Source organism: Stegostoma tigrinum, chromosome 13 (assembly GCF_030684315.1).
Source record: "Stegostoma tigrinum isolate sSteTig4 chromosome 13, sSteTig4.hap1, whole genome shotgun sequence".
Taxonomy (NCBI): Eukaryota; Metazoa; Chordata; class Chondrichthyes; order Orectolobiformes; family Stegostomatidae; genus Stegostoma; species Stegostoma tigrinum.
The window spans coordinates 15948336-15967626 of record NC_081366.1 but is presented as its reverse complement, the minus strand read 5'-3'; the positions used below and the strand labels follow the sequence as shown (position 1 = coordinate 15967626).

At 44.4% G+C, this 19291-nt stretch overlaps 1 protein-coding gene across 1 annotated transcript in view; it reads right to left on the bottom strand.

Annotated features, from left to right (window-relative positions):
• Positions 1-407: 407 nt before the first annotated feature.
• The window catches only part of LOC125458427 (cationic amino acid transporter 2-like), a 147076-nt gene continuing 128192 nt past the window's right edge, over positions 408-19291 (bottom strand). Inside the window, 5 exon segments of the mRNA XM_059650506.1 lie at positions 408-540; positions 3284-3392; positions 9879-10048; positions 10150-10252; positions 12051-12187. Coding sequence (XP_059506489.1) covers positions 408-540; positions 3284-3392; positions 9879-10048; positions 10150-10252; positions 12051-12187 — 652 coding nt within the window.

Genomic DNA, 19291 nt, shown 5'->3' with positions numbered 1-19291 from the left:
TTCCTAACTTATACTATGAATTGCTGTAATGCAATGTAACTTTTCTGTACTTTTCCACTTTGGATCTAAAATTTGAACTTAGGTACTTTGTACCGAAGATGGCACCGTGAGGGTCAAATATTGTGATCTCTTTGCTGCACACCTGTACTTCTGGACTTGAGTACACATGAACAACAAACCTAATTTTAATTCTAATTCCCACTTTCTGAGCTCTCTGGGAGACTATTTCTAAGAACTGCGCAAACCTTTAGCTTGCTACCACTTAGGAATCTCCTATCAAGTTCTAACAGCATAGAGCCATGCACATGATCTTGATCCACATGATCTTGACTCCTCACTGACTCTCTGCTCAGTTCAGTTGCCTTCGCAGCAGTGTAATTAAAAAAAAGGCAGTCCTGTCATGGAGTCTACTCTTTGTCTCCTTCTCCAATACTCTGTCCTTCAAGCTCCATTTCAGTGACCCATGAACGAACTAAATAAACCTGGTAGCATGCTGGTTTGTCGTGCCAGAGATCTGGGCTCAATTCCATTCTTAGATGACTGTTGAAATAATAAGAATCTCTGCAGTGTGGAAACAGGCTCCTCAGCCCAACAAGTCCACACTGACCCTCAGAGCATCCCACCCAGACCCGTTTACTATAGCCCACCTAATCTACACATCCCTGAACTCTATGGACAATTTTCCATGGCCAAACCACCTAGCCTGCACATTATTGTGGGAGGAAACTGGAGCAAACCCACACAGACACGGGGAGAATGTGCAACCTCCACACAGTCAGTGACCCAAGGTCGAAATTGAACCCGGGTCTGTGGTGCTATGAGGCAGCAGTGCTAACCACCGAGCCACAGTGCTGCCCCTAAGTTTGCACATTCTCCCTGTATCTGCATGGTTTTACCTAGGTCCCCCCATAGTCCAAAGATGTGCAGGTTAGGTGGATTGGCCATGCTAAATTGCCCAAAGTATCCAGTGATGTGCAGGCTGGGAGGATTAGCCATTGGTAATGCAGGGATGGTGTGGGTCTGGGTAGAATGCCCTTCAGAGAGTTGGTGTGGGCTCGTTAGGCCAAGGGGCCTGTTTCCATGCTGCAGGGATTCTATGAAACCCCTCTCCTTTTGCTAACCATAATTGAATATTGTCACCTAACATCTCTTGGAACTGAGTTTGCTCGGAAAGTTACAATTCAGAAATAGGCTCCTGAGCTTACAAACTAGAGAATTTTATCACAGAATATAATGGGGGATATCAAGAGTTAGACAATCATAGCACATTCAAGTACCAGAATTAGGTGAACAGCTTTGCACAATCTGCACTGAATCAAGATAATAAATTACTGAAGAAAATGTCACTCAATTTAGCCTTTAACAGTCTAGTGTTTTCTACAGAGATAGTAGGAACTGCCAATGCTGGAAAATCTGAGGTAAAATGGAGTGAAGCTGGATGAACACAGCAGGCCAGGCAGCATCAGAGGAGCAGGAAAACTGATGTTTCAGGTCAAAACCCTTCTTCAGAAATGGGGGACGAGAAGGATAATCTGAAATAAACAGGGAGAGAGGGGGAGGCGGATAGAAGATGGATAAAGGAGAAGATAGGGTGAGAGGAGACAGAGAGGTCAAAGAGGCAGGGTTAGAGCCAGTGAAGGTGAATGTAGGTGGGAAATTAGGTCAGTCTGGGGAGGATGGACAAGTGAACGACGCCGGATGAGGTTAGTGGTTAGGAGATGGGGTGGGGCTTGAGGTGGGAGGATTGGTTAGGGAGGCGGGGACGAGCTGGGCTGGTTTTGGGATGCAGTCAGGGGAGGGGAGATTTTGAAGCTTGTGAAGTCCACATTGATACCCTTGGGCTGCAGGGTTCCCAAGTAAAATGTGAGATGTTGTTCCTGCATCTTTTGGGTGGCGTCATTGTGGCAATGCAGGAGGCCCAGGATGGACATGTCGTCCAAGGATTGGTGGCGGCGGGTACTTGAAAAGGTTTGTGACTGTGAGACGTAGTTGTTTGTTGCGAACTGAGCGTAGGTGTTCAGCAAAGCCGTCCCCAAGCTGCTGCTTGGTTTCCACAATGTAGAGGAGGCCACAACGGGAGCAGCGGATACAGTATATCACATTAGCAGATGTGCAGGTGAACATCTGTTTGATGTGGAAGGTCTACTTAGGGCCTGGGATGGGGATAAGGAGGGAGGTGTAGCACTTCCTGCAGTTGCAGGGAAAAGTGCCGGGTGTGGTGGGGCTGGAGGGGAGTGCGGAGCGGACAAGGGAGTCACGGAGAGAGTGGTTCCTCTGGAAAGCAGATAAGGGTGGGGAGGGAAAAATGTCTTTGGTAGTGGGGTTGGATTGCAGATGGCGGAAATTTCAGAGGGTGATGCTTTGGATTTGGAGGTTGGTGGGGTGGTACGTGAGGACGAGGGGGATTCTGTTTTGGTTATTTTTGCAGGTAGGGGGTGTGAGGGATGAGTTGAGGGAAATGTAGGAGACATGGTCAAGGGCATTTTCGATCACTGTAGAAGGGGAAGTTGCGGTCCTTGAAAAAAGAGGACATCTGGGCTGTTTGGGAGTGGAATGCCTCATCTCGGGAGCAGATACGGTGGAGGCAAGGGAATTGGGAATAGGGGATGGCCTTTTTGCAGGAAGGTGGGTGAGAGGAGGTGTATTCTAGGTAGTTGTGGGAATCAGTAGGCTTAAAATGGATATCGGTTTCCAGTTGGATGCCAGAGATGGAGACAGAGAGGTCCAGGAAGGAAAGACGGGTATCAGAAATGTTCCAGGTGTTTTCTACACTTGTTTTCTCCATTTGTTTGGGGAAATTATCATTGATTGAGCAAATTAATTCAAAATCATTCAAATTTCTTTCATCATTCTTCACAAGGTGAGAGTGTCATTGGCTCGGCCATCATTATTGCCTATTTCTAATTGTCCATAAGTTAGTTAAGAATCAATCACATTTCTGTGTTTCTGGAGTCACAGATCAGGTGAGGATTGCAATTTCCTTCCCTAAAAGACATTAGTGAACCAAATGAGTTTTTTTTTCTAACAATTGATTCATGGTCACCATTAGACTCTTATTTCCAAATTCTTTATTGAGTTCAGATTCCGCCAACTGCTATGGCATGGTTCAAACCCAGGTCCCCCGAACATGAACTGAACGTCTGAATTAGCAGTCCAGGGATAATACCACTAGGCCATTGCCTCCTCCATGAAATAACTTGCTGCTCCCTAGAATAAAATCAAATATTTTCAGTATTGACTGAGTTGCAATATTAACCACGCAAACTGCCGTGAAGATTCTTACCAATTGCTGTCCAAACAGAGAGGCGAATCCAGGTGTCTACATTCAACTGTACCATCAAGTAAATGTTTATCAAAATACTGAATATCGGCAGGAATGGTAGACAGGGCACCTTTAAAATACAGTAAAGCATACAAATGGGGATACATGAATGAGACTGGAGAGTGGTGAAGTATAGAGCATTTAACAGTACTGCAGCCCCTTGTTATAATTCAGATCATGATCAAACCATCAAAGCATTCTACTGAGGGTCAATAATGAAGATAAATTTGTATACGCAGTTATGCCACAAACAGTGAAATAACAGTTTGTATACCTGTCTGAAGTTTATGGCATTCTTCAATTACCCAGTTAATGTCTAAATAAGTATAATCTTTCCAGGGTCTCTGTAGACAGCATCATCTCAAATAATAGGAAATAGTAGCAACAAGGATCACCATAAATCAGTGCAACCTGTCATAATTGAAAAGTATCACTTTCTTTCTGTCATCGCTTCTTACCATGATACCCGATTGAATACAATCGTAGCGCTATACAATCGATTAAGTTGCATTTACATAATGTCCTTAATGTAGTACAACATTCCTTGGTACATCAGAAAAGCGTAAGCCACCAAACTTGATGCCAAGCCACAAAGAATATATTAGCAGTGGTGACCAAAAGCTTGCACAAAGAGATAGATCTTAAATAATATCTTAAAGGAGTAGAGAACAAGAGGGGTAACGAGATTTAGAAAAGCCATTTCAGTCTTAGAGACTAAGATTTGGCCACCAATAGTAGTGTAGAGAAAGGGAAGGTTGAAGCTACAGAGGTCTAACAAGAGAACATGAGAAATAGGAAAAAGAGTAGGTAATTGCTCTCTTCAAATGACTCTACCATTCAATGCGATTACAGCTGATCATCTACTTAAGCAATACTTTCCTGCACTATATCCATATCCCTTGATACCTTCAGTATCCAAAAATCTTATTGATCTGTGACTTAAGTATACTCAGTGTCTGAGCTCTCCATGACTGTCTCTAAGTAGAAAATTCCAAAGGTGCTCAATGCTTTTAGTGAAGAAAATCCAGCTCAGTTGTGATGAAAGTTCACAATATGTTATTATTGTTTGAGAACAAGGTTTCTAAAGTGGAAGAACCATGTAAAACTTTAAATTCAAGTTATATGTTGTGTGTTAAGTAAGAGAAGACATAGTTTTTGTTATTAATTTTAGATATGTTCTGTGAGTAGAACCAGGGTGTTTGGAGATTTGTTTTGATTCCGTGCATCTAAATGAGGTCTTTAAAACCTTGAAGAGAATTATTCAATGCACTAGAGAAAAATATAGAGAGAAAAGGAATTGCTGTCTAGCAATAGGAGTCACACAGAAAATCAGAACAATCTGGGAAAATGTCAAGCGGCATACAGATTAAGTCAGAGAGGAGACATCTTTAACAACAGAGATGCTGTTAGTTTAGCAGTTTCAAAAATGTTCAAGGCAGAAGGAGACAAATCCTGAGTTGCTTATGAGAAACTTCCAGAAGCTAAAGGCTGTGGAGGAATAAGAGAGGAAAGATATCCTACAGAGCTTTTGAAGAGAGATAACGGGAACTGCAGATGCCGGAGAATCCGAGATAACAAAGTGTGAAGCTGGATGAACACAGCAGGCCAAGCAGCATCTTAGGAGCACAAAAGCTAGAGATGTGTGTTTTAGGAACCATGTCTGATCATAAATGAGCTGAGTTGACAGCTTGCATAAGAGTCTCATAAAGAGATATTAATCAAACAAAATGGCATTCAGTGAATACAAGAATTTGCTGAAAAGGGGAGGAACACAACTGATCAAGGAGCTTTAGCATGGAGAAAGGTGTGACTTTACTGAAGTTTGAATGTTCATAAGGTCATTAAGCAAGGTATAAACCATTAAATCTCTCTCTCTCTGATATTTATAATAAGATCTTTGTAATACTCCTTGGATAGTGTTTCATATTTCATATTTTCCATTTGTACACAATAAACTTCTTTGTTATTTTGTTGAAAGTATATTGGCAATCTCTCGTGAATATGTTCAGTGACCGAGGACCATAGTAAATGCCAAAGCAAAAGAAAATGAAAACTTATGGTCTATCAAGCCTGATACCTGAGTTCTCCAGTATTCCATTAGCTGGGATCATAACACAGTTCTAAATTGTCAATCTCTGAGACTATCATCCTTCATTCTAAACTCCCTGGCCAGGGAAATCATACAGTATCTGCCGTGTCAAATTCCTTGATTATTTGTGAGTCAGTATGATTATTTTTTAGTCTTTTAAATTCTAGTGATTGTAAGCCTCTGCTCAAAATGTCCTCTGAAAACAATCCCCTCAACCATGAGTCAATCTAACAAGCCTTTGTACTCTCTGACCCAGGCCAGAACATCATCTTCAGTATGCTTTATCAAAACTGTACCCACTAACTCATGCGTATAATTCCTACAAGACCCTATAAAATTGCAGCAAGGGTTCTTATTTGCATTATCTTGGAATATACATCATTTAATTCTGCAGTTGTGTACTGAACTTGCATGTTAATTTTGTGATTTGTGCTCAACATTTCTCAACCTCTCACCATTTTTCAAATGTTTTTTTTCCTGACTGGAAAACTTCACATTTCTCCACATTATATTCCACTAAAAATGTACTTTCCTACTGAATTAACCTGAATAAACCACAGGTTCATAGAACCTCTACAATGTGGGACAGGCCATTCAGACCATCAAGCTCAAGCTGACCCTCCAAAGAGCATCCCATCCTCCGTCCTATCCCTGTAATCCTGCATTAACCATAGCTAATCCATCAATTTGCAGATCCCTGGACAATAGGGTACAATTAGCAAAGCCAATCTACCTAACCTCTCTCTGGATGTGTTTCAGTCTCTGAATATCTTGATTACTTTCCAGATTAACTTTGGGTTATCAGCAAACCAGGACAAACCTGTTCCCCTCACGTCTGTTGTAACGAAATTGCTCATTGTGTGGAGTGTCAAAGCTCCAGAAAGGTAACTCTTTACTTAACCTTAAATTTGCTAATTATGAATGGGGGAAAGAAATGAGTTTCTTATTAATGTGATTCAGTATGACACTTTTTGGACCCTCACATCAACATTATGAATAGATTCCTACTGTAAATTCTTTGTAGATTATAAATAACTGATTTTAAGCATCCTTACTTACTGTACTATATTTGGTACAGCCTGCTGACCCAAAATTTAAATATTTGCTCCTTCTTCATTTCTGCCCTTTAATCGATCCTGAATACATTAATACGTTACTCCCAAGCTCGTGAGACTTAATTTTGTGCAACAGATTCTTGCATGACACCCTATCAAAAACTTTTCAGAAAATCCAAAAACGCTACCCTCGCTGGTTCCCCATACTTAGCCTAATTGTTACATTCTCAAAAAAAGTCTCCGTGTATTTTATCAACAATTACTTCTCTTTCATAAATCTGTATTCATTCTGCCAAGCCATATTATTATATTCTCTGTAATTGTGTTATCATGTCAGATGCTAGCACTCTTCCTTTTACTGTGTCAGGCTAATTGGCCTGACATTCCCTATTTACTCTTTTTGTACTTTCTTGAACAATAGGGTTTTATTCAATACTTTCCAATCCACAGGTGCCATGCTAGTTTCCAGGGAATTCTAGAAGATCAAAACTAAGACATCTAATGCAGTGATCTCTTTTCAAATCCTCAGACAGAGGCTGTTAGGGGATTTTAGACCCCTTAATTTCTTCAAGACTACTTCTTTCCACATCATAATTTGCTAACATTCCCCATTTTCACTGGACCCTTCTGTTCCCTGGGATTTTTCTGTCTTCTATTTTGAAAACACTGACAAAGCATTCATTTAATGTCTCCCATTGCCTTACCTCCTGTTTCTGCCTCTAAGGGACTTACGTTTACTTGAGATAGTGTCCTAGTTTCCCCAAAGCTATTGAATCTTTTACAATGTTTTTGTGTCTCTAGTCAGCTTCTATCTTATTTTCATTTTCTCTAAGTTTCTTCTTCATCGTTTGCTAATTTTTTTACATCCTCCTAAACCTCTGGCTTACTATTCTCTTGGGCAACATGAGGAATTTCTGTTATTAATCTAATACTACCCTAAATTTCTCTTGTTAGCTACTATTGAACCAACTTTCAAAGGATAGTTTACTGCTTAGAGGAATATACAACCATTGTAAATTATGAATGCATGTTTAAAATGTTTTGAAATTGATCCATTATAAGAGTGGGATTCAGAGTAGGCCAACAAGCACAGCGGCAATGGGTGAACAGGATTTCGTTTGAATTAGGGTATAGACAGTAGAGGCTTTGATGAGCTCAAGTTAACTGATGATGCAAATGGAAGGTTGATCAAGCACACTAGATGGTAGTGCAGTAATGGTGCCATTAGATGAGGCATCTAGAGGCCCAAACTAATGGCCTAGGGATCATGGACTCAAACCCCACCTGTTAGAATTTAAATGTAATTAATTCATAAAAACTCAATTCATTAACACAAATCAGAAATTGAAAGGTAGTTTCAGTTTCATTTTTGGAGAAGGTTCACTGTAATATCATCAGGGAAGGAAATCTGTTGTCCTTCACATTTTTCACCCGGTCTGACCTCTGTGTGACTTCACGTCCATAACAGAATGGTTGACTCATTAGGCCATAAGGCTGTATGTTAACCATATGACTGTACATCAATTGGTCATAAGAGCAATTAGTGATGGAAAACATATATCGTCCTTGTCAGTGGTGCCCACATCCCATCAAAGGAATTTTCAAAAAGTAGAAATTTCTACTCAACCAATGTTGAACCAGCAGTATGGTAAATCAGCAGCAGTGGTATTGTGAGAGGTGGTTGTAAGGTAGACCTAGTGTCTGCAGTGCTATTGTGGAACTCAATGTTGTGTTTGTGAATGATACTGTGGAAGGGCAGCACTGAAATGCAAAATAGCAGGAAGCCAAAGATAGATAGATTAAATGTATTCAGATGTACTGATGTTGTAATGGAAAGACACTATGCAAATACAAATATGGCCACAGTCATAGTGACCTATAGCATGGGTCCTTCAACCCACTTGCCCATGACACCAAGTTTCACAATGCAATGGTAGTGTCCATACTTCTGGGCTACATGGTCTGTATGTACATCCAACCGGCTTGTGACAGCCATGAAGGTGTCTTGTCACACCTTAAAACAGGTTCCATAAACTTTAATTTTTGATTGCTTTACCCTAAAGCTTTATCTGCCTGAAATGCTGTCACTTTTTTCCAAAGGTACTTTTTCTAATATGGCAACTAAAAACAAAACTGGTGAGAGTCCAAACACAAATAACAATGCAATTGAAATATTTAATCAAGAAGCTTATCCACCTGAACTACATTTTCACTTTTATTTTTCCAACCATCAACATACCATAAATGAAGCTTTCTTCTGGTTTTGAGGTTGCCTCCAGATAATAAATACTGTGACTGCTAATATCAACAGGACTGGCACCAAGCAACCGAGACTCCAGCTCTCTGCCACTCTGATCGAATCCAGCCTAAGAATGGTCATTGCACTTAGAATGCAAATTAAAATGACTGATATGAGAGAAGTTAGAAGACAAAGTTCTAACCTCTTCACGATGTACAATGATTTAGAAACAGCATTCTAATGTCTGATTTCCCCAGAGTGTTTTATTGCATTAATAATAGCACCAGCACGGATTTTATGTGAGCACATTAACTGTATTCTAAAAAACATTGCGCAGTGGAAGTTAATCACTTCATCAAACACTGTTTAAAATAGACAACATTCTATTTAAAAATCCAAGCTTCAAAAGAAACAGAGAGTCTAACATCCTCAGTTACTCTACAGAGGGGAATGGGCACTGTAGGGGATGGAGTGCCTTAATTCCTATTTTGACTGCATTTTGATTTAGTCCTCTCCCTCTCTCTCTATATTTCCCTCACCCTTTGATTCCCCTCCCTCTCTCTCTGCATTTCCCTCACACTTCAACAGGTTTTGCTTGTCAATTGTTAATTTAATTGGAAACACGGGTGATTTCATGGTGAAGGACAATGCAGAAACAAAAACACGAGTGACTCGGTAATGGAAAAGAAAAACGTTCAGCTGTGTATTAGAACACTTCTGAATATAAATGAAAAGGAGAAACAGAGTGGGTGGGAACTAAGATGGCTCTGTTTCCTGTTCGATTCACATCGAGGTCCAATGTTAATGGTGTTGGTGGATGAAGCATCTGTATAAAAGCTAATCAGGATCTTAAGGTGTTGAAAGGTCCTCCCTGGCAATGTAACTGATGTGGAAGTAGGAGGAACTCAGGTTGGAGTCTCCCCAGATGCAAATCATGGTCCCTGCGAAGTGAGTGAGATGCAGCAACACCTGCTCTGGAGGTAACAAATAGGCCTGAACACCAAAGGGGTCTATCCATATTTGTTTGAAATACCCCTGTATGGTGCCTGGATGACCATCTATGATATGTTAGCGCTGAAGTTGTGCCATGCTACAAACCATGTATTGCATTGCTAACCATACCTTTGGCTCTTCAGTGACTCTTATACTTTCAAATTCCTTTTGAGTACTCACCTGTTAGTCCCACGCAATGTGTAACAATACTTGACGATTTCTGTGATGAGAACTGAAGAGGAATTACCAATGAGCTAATGTTGAAAGATTCCTCTGGGGAAGTAGTGTGTTGACATTGTTTCTCTTCATTCATTTCAAAGTCAACATTATTACTAAAATCTGGTTGGTGCCTATTGCAAAAAAAAATTTTTTCTTGCTATGTGGGAGCTCTGCTCACACAAGGGTAGAACATACAGATTGAACTCCCAGAAACTAGAAACATTATGTTTACCTCAAAATAATGATACATATTGCCACCAATGTGTAGGCCAGAAGCATTCCTATGGACATCATGTCAACTAGTGTCTTCAGATCAAATAGGCATGCCATTACAGCTAAGAAAAGCAGACAATAATTGTAAAATAATTTGTTTAGCATTTGGGTTAAATAACATAGTATTGTGCTCAACTTTTTCTTTCTTTCTAAAGTCTTAAGCCTCTTTAATATTTAAGAACACAGCATATTTTGGAAAAAGCTGAGCTTTCAGCCCACTGAGTCTATTCCAATCGAAGTTCTTTTGGAACTATTTCATAATCTCATACTTTCTCACAGAAGCTATCAATCTTATAATTTACAGAACTTTGAGGTTGCTTGCCATCTCCACTGAGAAAAGTTCAAGCAACATTAAACCGATAAGGCTCCTAGCCAATGACCACATCTTTTGAGCAATATTTTGTGTTTCTATATGGGGGAAGATAACCCAGCAAAAGTTCAATAAATAGATGATGGCAGCAGTCAAGATCTATAATTGTCAAGTAAAAGTTGGCAAGTTGTTAATAGATCCTAAATGTGATCCCAGGTGAAAAACAGACTTTCATCAAGACTTTAATGGTGATTATTTTGGATGGTTAAGAAGACAGATTCCCTGTTTGATTACACACAGCAGGCAGCTCCTTGTAAATAGAAGCTCATTCAGAGAGCTCCCAGCTTCAGAGAAGAAGGTGGCTTCAGTAAAGAGTAAATTAATGAGAGTTAATTTCAACATCAAGTTGCTGTCTGAGGAAGGAAGGAAGGAAGGGAGGGAGGGAGGAAGGAAGGTTGAAGGGACGAAGGAAGGAAGGGAGGAAGGAAGGAAGGGAGGGAGGATGGAAGGAAGGAAAGAAGGGAGGGAGGAAGGAAGGAAGGAAGGAAGAGGGAGGAAGGAAGGAAGGAAGGAAGGAAGGGAGGGAGGAAGGAAGGAAGGAAGGAACGAACAAAGGAAGGAAGGAACCCTGACCCACGCACTGCATGGCTGCCCCCAAGCAATATATGTTCCGCTATCCACACCCACTGCATCAGGAACTGAAGGTATATTAGAAGATTTTACTCAGCCTTCTAAAATTGCCTTTAACAAGGTTCTTAATGAGCCCCATGGCCAAAGTAGTGCTGGGAACACAGCTCCTAGTGCTAGGAGCTTTGGCCTGCTGTGTTCATCCAGCTCTACACATTGTTATCTCAGATTCTCCAGCATCTGCAGTTCCTACTATCTCTGAAACTAGTTCTTATATTTCTATTGCCCATCTCTGGATGACCTTGAGAAGTTTGCAGTGACCAGTTTTCTTTAATCACCAGGGTCTATCTGGTACAGATACATCCACAGTGCCTTTGGGGAGGGTTCCAGTGGTGGTGGGAGTGGGTGGAGCTGTGGTAGGTTGAGGTGGGGTGTTGAGCCCACCTACAAGATGGCAGGGGGCTGTACCTGCACCCAAGCAGGCAGGGAAAGCATCTAGGCCTCAACACGCTCCACCCTGGCCTGGTGTTAGGCCTACCTCCACCCACCTCCAGAAACCTTTAATGTCCCTCATCCCACGTGGAGAACTTCAGGCAACTGAAAATCCCGGTCTGTTTCCGTTCATTTTGTTTAATATGTCTAATCTCCACATCCTCGAGACAGGCATGTCACTGTATTTTCAGGTCCCATCCACTTCCGTTCCCAGCCCAGTTGGCCCAAAGATTTTACTGGAAGTACAGCAGTGAAAATATTCTTCTGCTAATGCATTATTGATCAATTTGAAAAAGTAACAAATACTGAGAGAGAGAGAGAGAGAGAGAGAGAGGGAGCAGAGTGTGTTTCCATCATTTGAAAATCTGCTGATCCATAATACATGGAGATTTTCAGCTCCAGTTGTAAGGTTAACAAATAATGCCTCTTACCGGAAATGCTCACTGAAATTGTTGTGGCAATAACTGGAGTCTGGTGCTTACTCAATTTTGCTAGAAACTCAAACAGTAAACCATCCCTTGCCATAGCAAACAGGATGCGGGGTAAAGGGAACATCAGGCCCAGCAGGCTGTGGAGGAATAAATCACAATTAAAACCCAAAAGAAGTGAGAGATGTGTAGTGCTCACCAAGCATCTTGCCTGTCAAATGTTTAAAAACAAAGCAATAATATATGGTGGCACTGATGGATGAGCTGTAAATACAGGAGCAGGAGTGTGCACCTGCTCCACCATTCAATACAGTCGTGACTAATTTTCTATCTCAAATGTACATCTGTATAGTCCCGCTTTCTGCCCATATCCCTTGATGCTAAAAGATTGAGTCACTTTCTTAAATACGCTCAGTGGCCCAGCCTCCACAGCCTTCCGTTGTCACAAATTCTACAGTAAAGAAGTGTTTCCTAATCTCTGTCCTAAACGGGCTAGCCTGCAACTGAGACTGTGGGACAAAAGTAGTAATTGCTGGAAAAGCTCAGCAGGTCTGGCAGCATCCGAGGGGAGAAATCAGAGTCAGTGTTTTGGTCCAGAGACCCTCCTTCAGAACTGATGGAAGGTAGGAAAAACGTTGATTTGGAGCAGAAGATAGGACGGGGGGTTAAGCAGGTAAGGAGTAAATGATAGGTAGTGATAGAGCCCATTGAGAGCAAAGAACAGTTAGACAGGCAAGGGATTGCATTATGGTCAGGTTTGCAGAATGAATGCATACTGATAGGGATTATTAGTGGCTAATAATGGTAGTGTGTAACAGCAGGCCATGTGGTAGCAGACCATGTGATCTGGTCATATGGTCACATGGTCTGCTATCACATGGCCAGCTATTACACACTACCATTGTTAACCACTGATAGTCCCCATTAGCAGCCATTCGTTCTCCTAGGTTGACCATTATTAGCCTAGGATAATAGGACAGCCATTAGAGAGGGAGTTCCAGGATTTTGATCCTTGAGGGGAACTTGCGGGTGGTGCAAGCAGCTGCTGCCCTTGACCTTCTAAGTGGTCAAGATTGCCATCATGGCAAGTGGACCCCAAACTCTCAAGGTACACTCACAGGCAGTGAATATCCACATAGCACATCCATGGAGGTTTGACAGAGGCTGAAGGATGACCTGATAGAGGTCTACAAAATTATGACAGGCATAGATAGGGTGGATAGAGTTTTTTTCCCCCAGGGTGGAATGGTCAACCACAAGAGGGCAAAAGTTCAAGGTGAGAGGGGGAAAGTTTAGGGGGAGAAGTGCAGGGAGAATTTTTCACACTGAGGGTGGTGGAAGCCTGTAACGCACTGCCAGTGCAGATGGTGGAAGCAGCCACAATAGGAACATTTAAGGTGTATCTTGATCGATGCATGAATACGAGGCAAGCAGAGGAGTAGACAATGTGTATGGGCAATAAGTAATGGATCTAAGTGAGGACTAGGAATCGGCACAGATTTGGTGGTCGAAAGGGCCTGTTCCTGTGCTGGGTTGCATATTTAGCAGACTCAGAGCATGTACAGGTCTAGTGTAAGAGATCAGCCTTTACAATGCAGGACAGAGCCCAGACTGCATAGTAAATAAAATCTATGAGGAATTAGCAATACAAGGGTGTATCCACATTGTCAATTAAATTCATGAGGCAGTGAGGGAGAATTCAATATTTCTATGAATTTAACTTGTAAACCAAATTTCATGCAGCGATGCAAAAGGGAAAGAATCTGGAGCTGTCAGCACAGAGAGAAAGGCAGTAAGCTTCGAAAGAGCAAAGAGAAACAGTTGGAAGATTCTTGCGTACAAGGGGAAAAAAAACCAAAAGACTGACCTAGCTCATTGGTCTATTGGAACCCTGAAGGATTGGCATCACCAGCTGAGGCACTGCATTTGCCGCAGCAGTTTGAGAATGCAGATTGTATATAGAGAGATCAATGAAGGAAATTGTGGAAGAAGCAGTTCAAACAAGAATGGATGGCACTGAAAACAAAATAATGCTGGAGATCATAGCGGGTCAGGCAGCATCCACATGGAGAGAAAGCAAGCTAATGTTTTGAGTCTGGATGACTCATCATCAGAGAAGCCATGTGTGCAAAAATGTAGCGGGTCTAAATAAGAACTAGAAATCAGTGCAGGCTCGGTGGATGGAAGGGTCTATTTCTGTGCTGTATTGCATTGTGTCGTATATTTAGCAGACTCAGAATAGGTACTGATCTACTCTAAAACAGCAACTTCTACAATGGTCTGATGAAGAGTCATCTAGACTTGAAACATTGGCTTGCTTTCTCTCCATGTGGATGCTGCCTAACCCACTGTGATCTCCAGCATTTTGTTTTTGTTTTCAGTTCAGATTCCAGCATTTGCAGTAATGTACACCTAAAGAAAGGACAGCATGTGCTTCGCATGCCAAAGTGCAGCAGCACTAGCTTAGTATGTCCCTGTGTACAGTCAGGCCCATTACCAGTAACCTCCTTGTGAGACTGGAGGGCAGAAGAAGCTACTATAAACTTCGAGTCCATCCTTAAGGCATTTGTTGCATATTTTAACCCAAATGAAAATTTGTAATTGAGCAACCAAGATTTAATCAAAGGTCTCAGAGTTAAAGGGGCTTCATGGAATCTTTTCTCGCTGATCTTTACCACTTATGAGTTGCTGAAGATATGGAGCGCTAAAAGCTGACCACATTAGGGATCAGGTCATCATAGGCATCTGCAATGAAACATTTTCATACATTTTACAGTCAAAAGAGACTTTGATTTCAGAGCAAGTATTTAAGTACTCAGTATGGGCTGAGATCAGGGCTCAGAATCAGGCCATCATTGAAGGAAATACCTTGGCATCAAATAAATTGGTCAGTTGAGTAGGTCCCAAGATGCCATTGACACCCTCACAAAAGCCAGTGAAAATGGTAAAGCAGTAAGAAGAACAGATACAATAAACCTAAGAAAATGGGAACTGCAGATGCTGGAGAATCCGAGATAAATAAATGTGGAGCTGGATCACCTATCTTCTCCTCTATCCATCCTCAGTCTGCCTCCCTCTCTCTCCCTATTTATTTCAGAATCCTCTCCCCATCCCCCTCTCTGATGAAGGGTCTAGGCCTGAAACGTCAGCTTTTGTGCTCCTAAGATGCTGCTTGGCCTGCTGTGTTCATCCAGCTTCGCACTTTGTTATCTCTTGTTATACTCCATAGGCCTATTGAGTCGTTCACATTGTGAAACATGGTGGTATTATGAATGCAAGGAATGATCAGCAGAGGGAGTTCGGTGCATTCAATGTATCAAACTCAAGCAGTTTCAGCACATTTTCAGGTTCAAATGTATATCATCATTCCAGAGGCAGTATCAGCATTCTAATTATTTGAAAAGGCTCTGGCGAAAGAAAGAATCCAGGAAATGGAGAAGGAAAAAAACTATACATCTAACCAGAGATAATGGGAACTGCAGATGCTGGAGAATTCCAAGATAATAAAATGTGAGGCTGGATGAACACAGCAGGCCAAGCAGCATCTCAGGAGCACAAAAGCTGACGTTTCGGGCCGAGACCCTTCATCAGAGAGGGGGATGGGGTGAGGGTTCTGGAATAAATAGGGAGAGAGGGGGAGGCGGACCGAAGATGGAGAGTAAAGAAGATAGGTGGAGAGAGTATAGGTGGGGAGGTAGGGAGGGGATAGGTCAGTCCAGAGAAGACGGACATGTCAAGGAGGTGGGATGAGGTTAGTAGGTAGATGGGGGTGCGGCTTCGGGTGGGAGGAAGGGATGGGTGAGAGGAAGAACCGGTTAGGGAGGCAGAGACAGGTTGGACTGGTTTTGGGATGCAGTGGGTGGGGGGGAAGAGCTGGGCTGGTTGTGTGGTGCAGTGGGGGGAGGGGACGAACTGGGCTGGTTTAGGGATGCAGTAGGGGAAGGGGAGATTTTGAAACTGGTGAAGTCCACATTGATACCATATGGCTGCAGGGTTCCCAGGCGGAATATGAGTTGCTGTTCCTGCAACCTTCGGGTGGCATCATTGTGGCAGAGCAGGAGGCCCATGATGGACATGTCATCTAGAGAATGGGAGGGGGAGTGGAAATGGTTTGCGACTGGGAGGTGCAGTTGTTTGTTGCGAACCGAGCGGAGGTGTTCTGCAAAGCAGTCCCCAAGCCTCCGCTTGGTTTCCCCAATGTAGAGGAAGCCGCACCGGGTACAGTGGATGCAGTATACCACATTGGCAGATGTGCAGGTGTACCTCTGCTTAATGTGGAATGTCATCTTGGGGCCTGGGATAGGGGTGAGGGAGGAGGTGTGGGGGCAAGTGTAGCATTTCCTGCGGTTGCAGGGGAAGGTGCTGGGTGTGGTGGGGTTGGAGGGCAGTGTGGAGCGAACAAGGGAATCACGGAGAGAGTGGTCTCTCCGGAAAGCAGACAGGGGTGGGGATGGAAAAATGTCTTGGGTGGTGGGGTCGGATTGTAAATGGCGGAAGTGTCGGAGGATGATGCGTTGTATCCGGAGGTTGGTAGGGTGGTGTGTGAGAACGAGGGGGATCCTCTTAGGGCGGTTGTGGCGGGGGCGAGGTGTGAGGGATGTGTTGCGGGAAATACGGGAGACGCGGTCAAGGGCGTTCTCGATGACTGTCGGGGGAAAGTTGCGGTCCTTAAAGAACTTGGACATCTGGGATGTGCGGGAGTGGAATGTCTTATCGTGGGAGCAGATGCGGCGGTGGCGGAGGAATTGGGAATAGGGGATGGAATTTTTGCAGGAGGGTGGGTGGGAGGAGGTGTATTCTAGGTAGCTGTGGGAGTCGGTGGGCTTGAAATGGACATCAGTTACAAGCTGGTTGCCTGAGATGGAGACTGAGAGGTCCAGGAAGGTGAGGGATGTGCTGGAGATGGCCCAGGTGAACTGAAGGTTGGGGTGGAAGGTGTTGGTGAAGTGGATGAACTGTTCGAGCTCCTCTGGGGAGCAAGAGGCGGCGCCGATACAGTCATCAATGCACCGGAGGAAGAGGTGGGATTTGGGGCCTGTGTAGGTGTGGAAGAGGGACTGTTCCACGTAACCTACAAAGAGGCAGGCATAGCTGGGGTCCATGCGGGTGCCCATGGCCACCCCCTTAGTCTGTAGGAAGTGGGAGGAGTCAAAAGAGAAGTTGTTGAGTGTGAGGACGAGTTCAGCTAGGCGGATGAGAGTGTCGGTGGAGGGGGACTGGTCGGGCCTGCGGGACAGGAAGAAGCGGAGGGCCTTGAGGCCATCTGCATGCGGAATGCAGGTGTATAGGGACTGGACGTCCATGGTGAATATGAGGTGTTGGGGGCCAGGGAATTGGAAGTCCTGGAGGAGGTGGAGGGCGTGGGTGGTGTCACGGACGTAGGTGGGGAGTTCCTGGACCAAAGGGGAGAAAATGGAGTCCAGATAGGTGGAGATGAGTTCGGTGGGGCAGGAGCAGGCTGAGACGATGGGTCGACCAGGGCAGGCAGGTTTGTGGATTTTGGGAAGGAGATAGAAACGGGCCGTGCGGGGTTGGGGAACAATGAGGTTGGAGGCTGTGGGTGGGAGGTCCCCTGAGGTGATGAGGTCGTGAATGGTGTTGGAGATGATGGTTTGGTGCTCGGGTGTGGGGTCATGATCGAGGGGGCGGTAGGAGGAGGTGTCGGAGAGTTGGCGTCTGGCCTCGGCGATGTAGAGGTCAGTGCGCCATACTACCACTGCGCCACCCTTGTCTGCGGGTTTGATGGTGAGGTTGGGGTTGGAGCGGAGGGAGCAGAGGGCTGCCCGTTCTGCGGGGGAGAGGTTGGAGTGGGTGAGAGGGGTGGAGAGGTTGAGGCGGTTAATGTCTCGACGGCAGTTGGAGATGAAGAGGTCGAGGGAGGGTAGGAGGCCTGGGGGTGGTGTCCAGGAGGAGGACTTGTGTTGGAATTGTCTCGGGTGTGGGGTCATGATCGAAGGGGCGGTAGGAGGTGGTGTCGGAGAGTTGGCGTCTGGCCTCGGCGATGTAGAGGTCAGTGCGCCATACTACCACTGCGCCACCCTTGTCTGCGGGTTGTCTCCTTCCCAAAATCCACAAACCTGCCTGCTCTGGTCGACCCATCGTCTCAGCCTGCTCCTGCCCCACCGAACTCATCTCCACCTATCTGGACTCCATTTTCTCCCCTTTGGTCCAGGAACTCCCCACCTACGTCCGTGACACCACCCACGCCCTCCACCTCCTCCAGGACTTCCAATTCCCTGGCCCCCAACACCTCATATTCACCATGGACGTCCAGTCCCTGTACACCTGCATTCCCCCAAGGGAGCACAGATCTTCAGGTACAAGGTTAGTTCTCTACCACACTTAACAATAAGCATAAAGAAAGCAACAATACTTCCTCCCTACTAACATCATCCCCGCCTCCTTGACCTGTCCGTCTTCCCTCCCACCTACCCGCCCCTCCCTCCTCACTGACCGCCCTCCCATTCTCTAGATGACATGTCCATCATGGGCCTCCTGCACTGCCACAATGATGCCACCCGAAGGTTGCAGGAACAGCAACTCATATTCCGCCTGGGAACCCTGCAGCCATATGGTATCAATGTGGACTTCACCAGTTTCAAAATCTCCCCTTCCCCTACTGCATCCCTAAACCAGCCCAGTTCGTCCCCTCCCCCCACTGCACCACACAACCAGCCCAGCTCTTCCCCCCCACCCACTGCATCCCAAAACCAGTCCAACCTGTCTCTGCTTCCCTAACCGGTTCTTCCTCTCACCCATCCCTTCCTCCCACCCGAAGCCGCACCCCCATCTACCTACTAACCTCATCCCACCTCCTTGACATGTCCGTCTTCCCTGGACTGACCTATCCCCTCCCTACCTCCCCACCTATACTCTCTCCACCTATCTTCTTTACTCTCCATCTTCGGTCCGCCTCCCCCTCTCTCCCTATTTATTCCAGTTCCCTCTCCCCATCCCCCTCTCTGATGAAGGGTCTAGGCCCGAAACGTCAGCTTTTGTGCTCCTGAGATGCTGCTTGGCCTGCTGTGTTCATCCAGCCTCACATTTTATTATCTATACATCTAACCATATATTTTTAGATGTGGCTAAAAGAAAGTAAGCAGAGTTAGCTCAGTTGGCTGGGAGGTTTGCTTGTGATACAGTGATGTGAAGAGTACAGGTTCAATTCCTGTGACTGGCTGCAGTTGTCATGAATGATTTTCCTTTTCAACCCCTTGGCTGAGATGTTAACCTCAATTTAACCC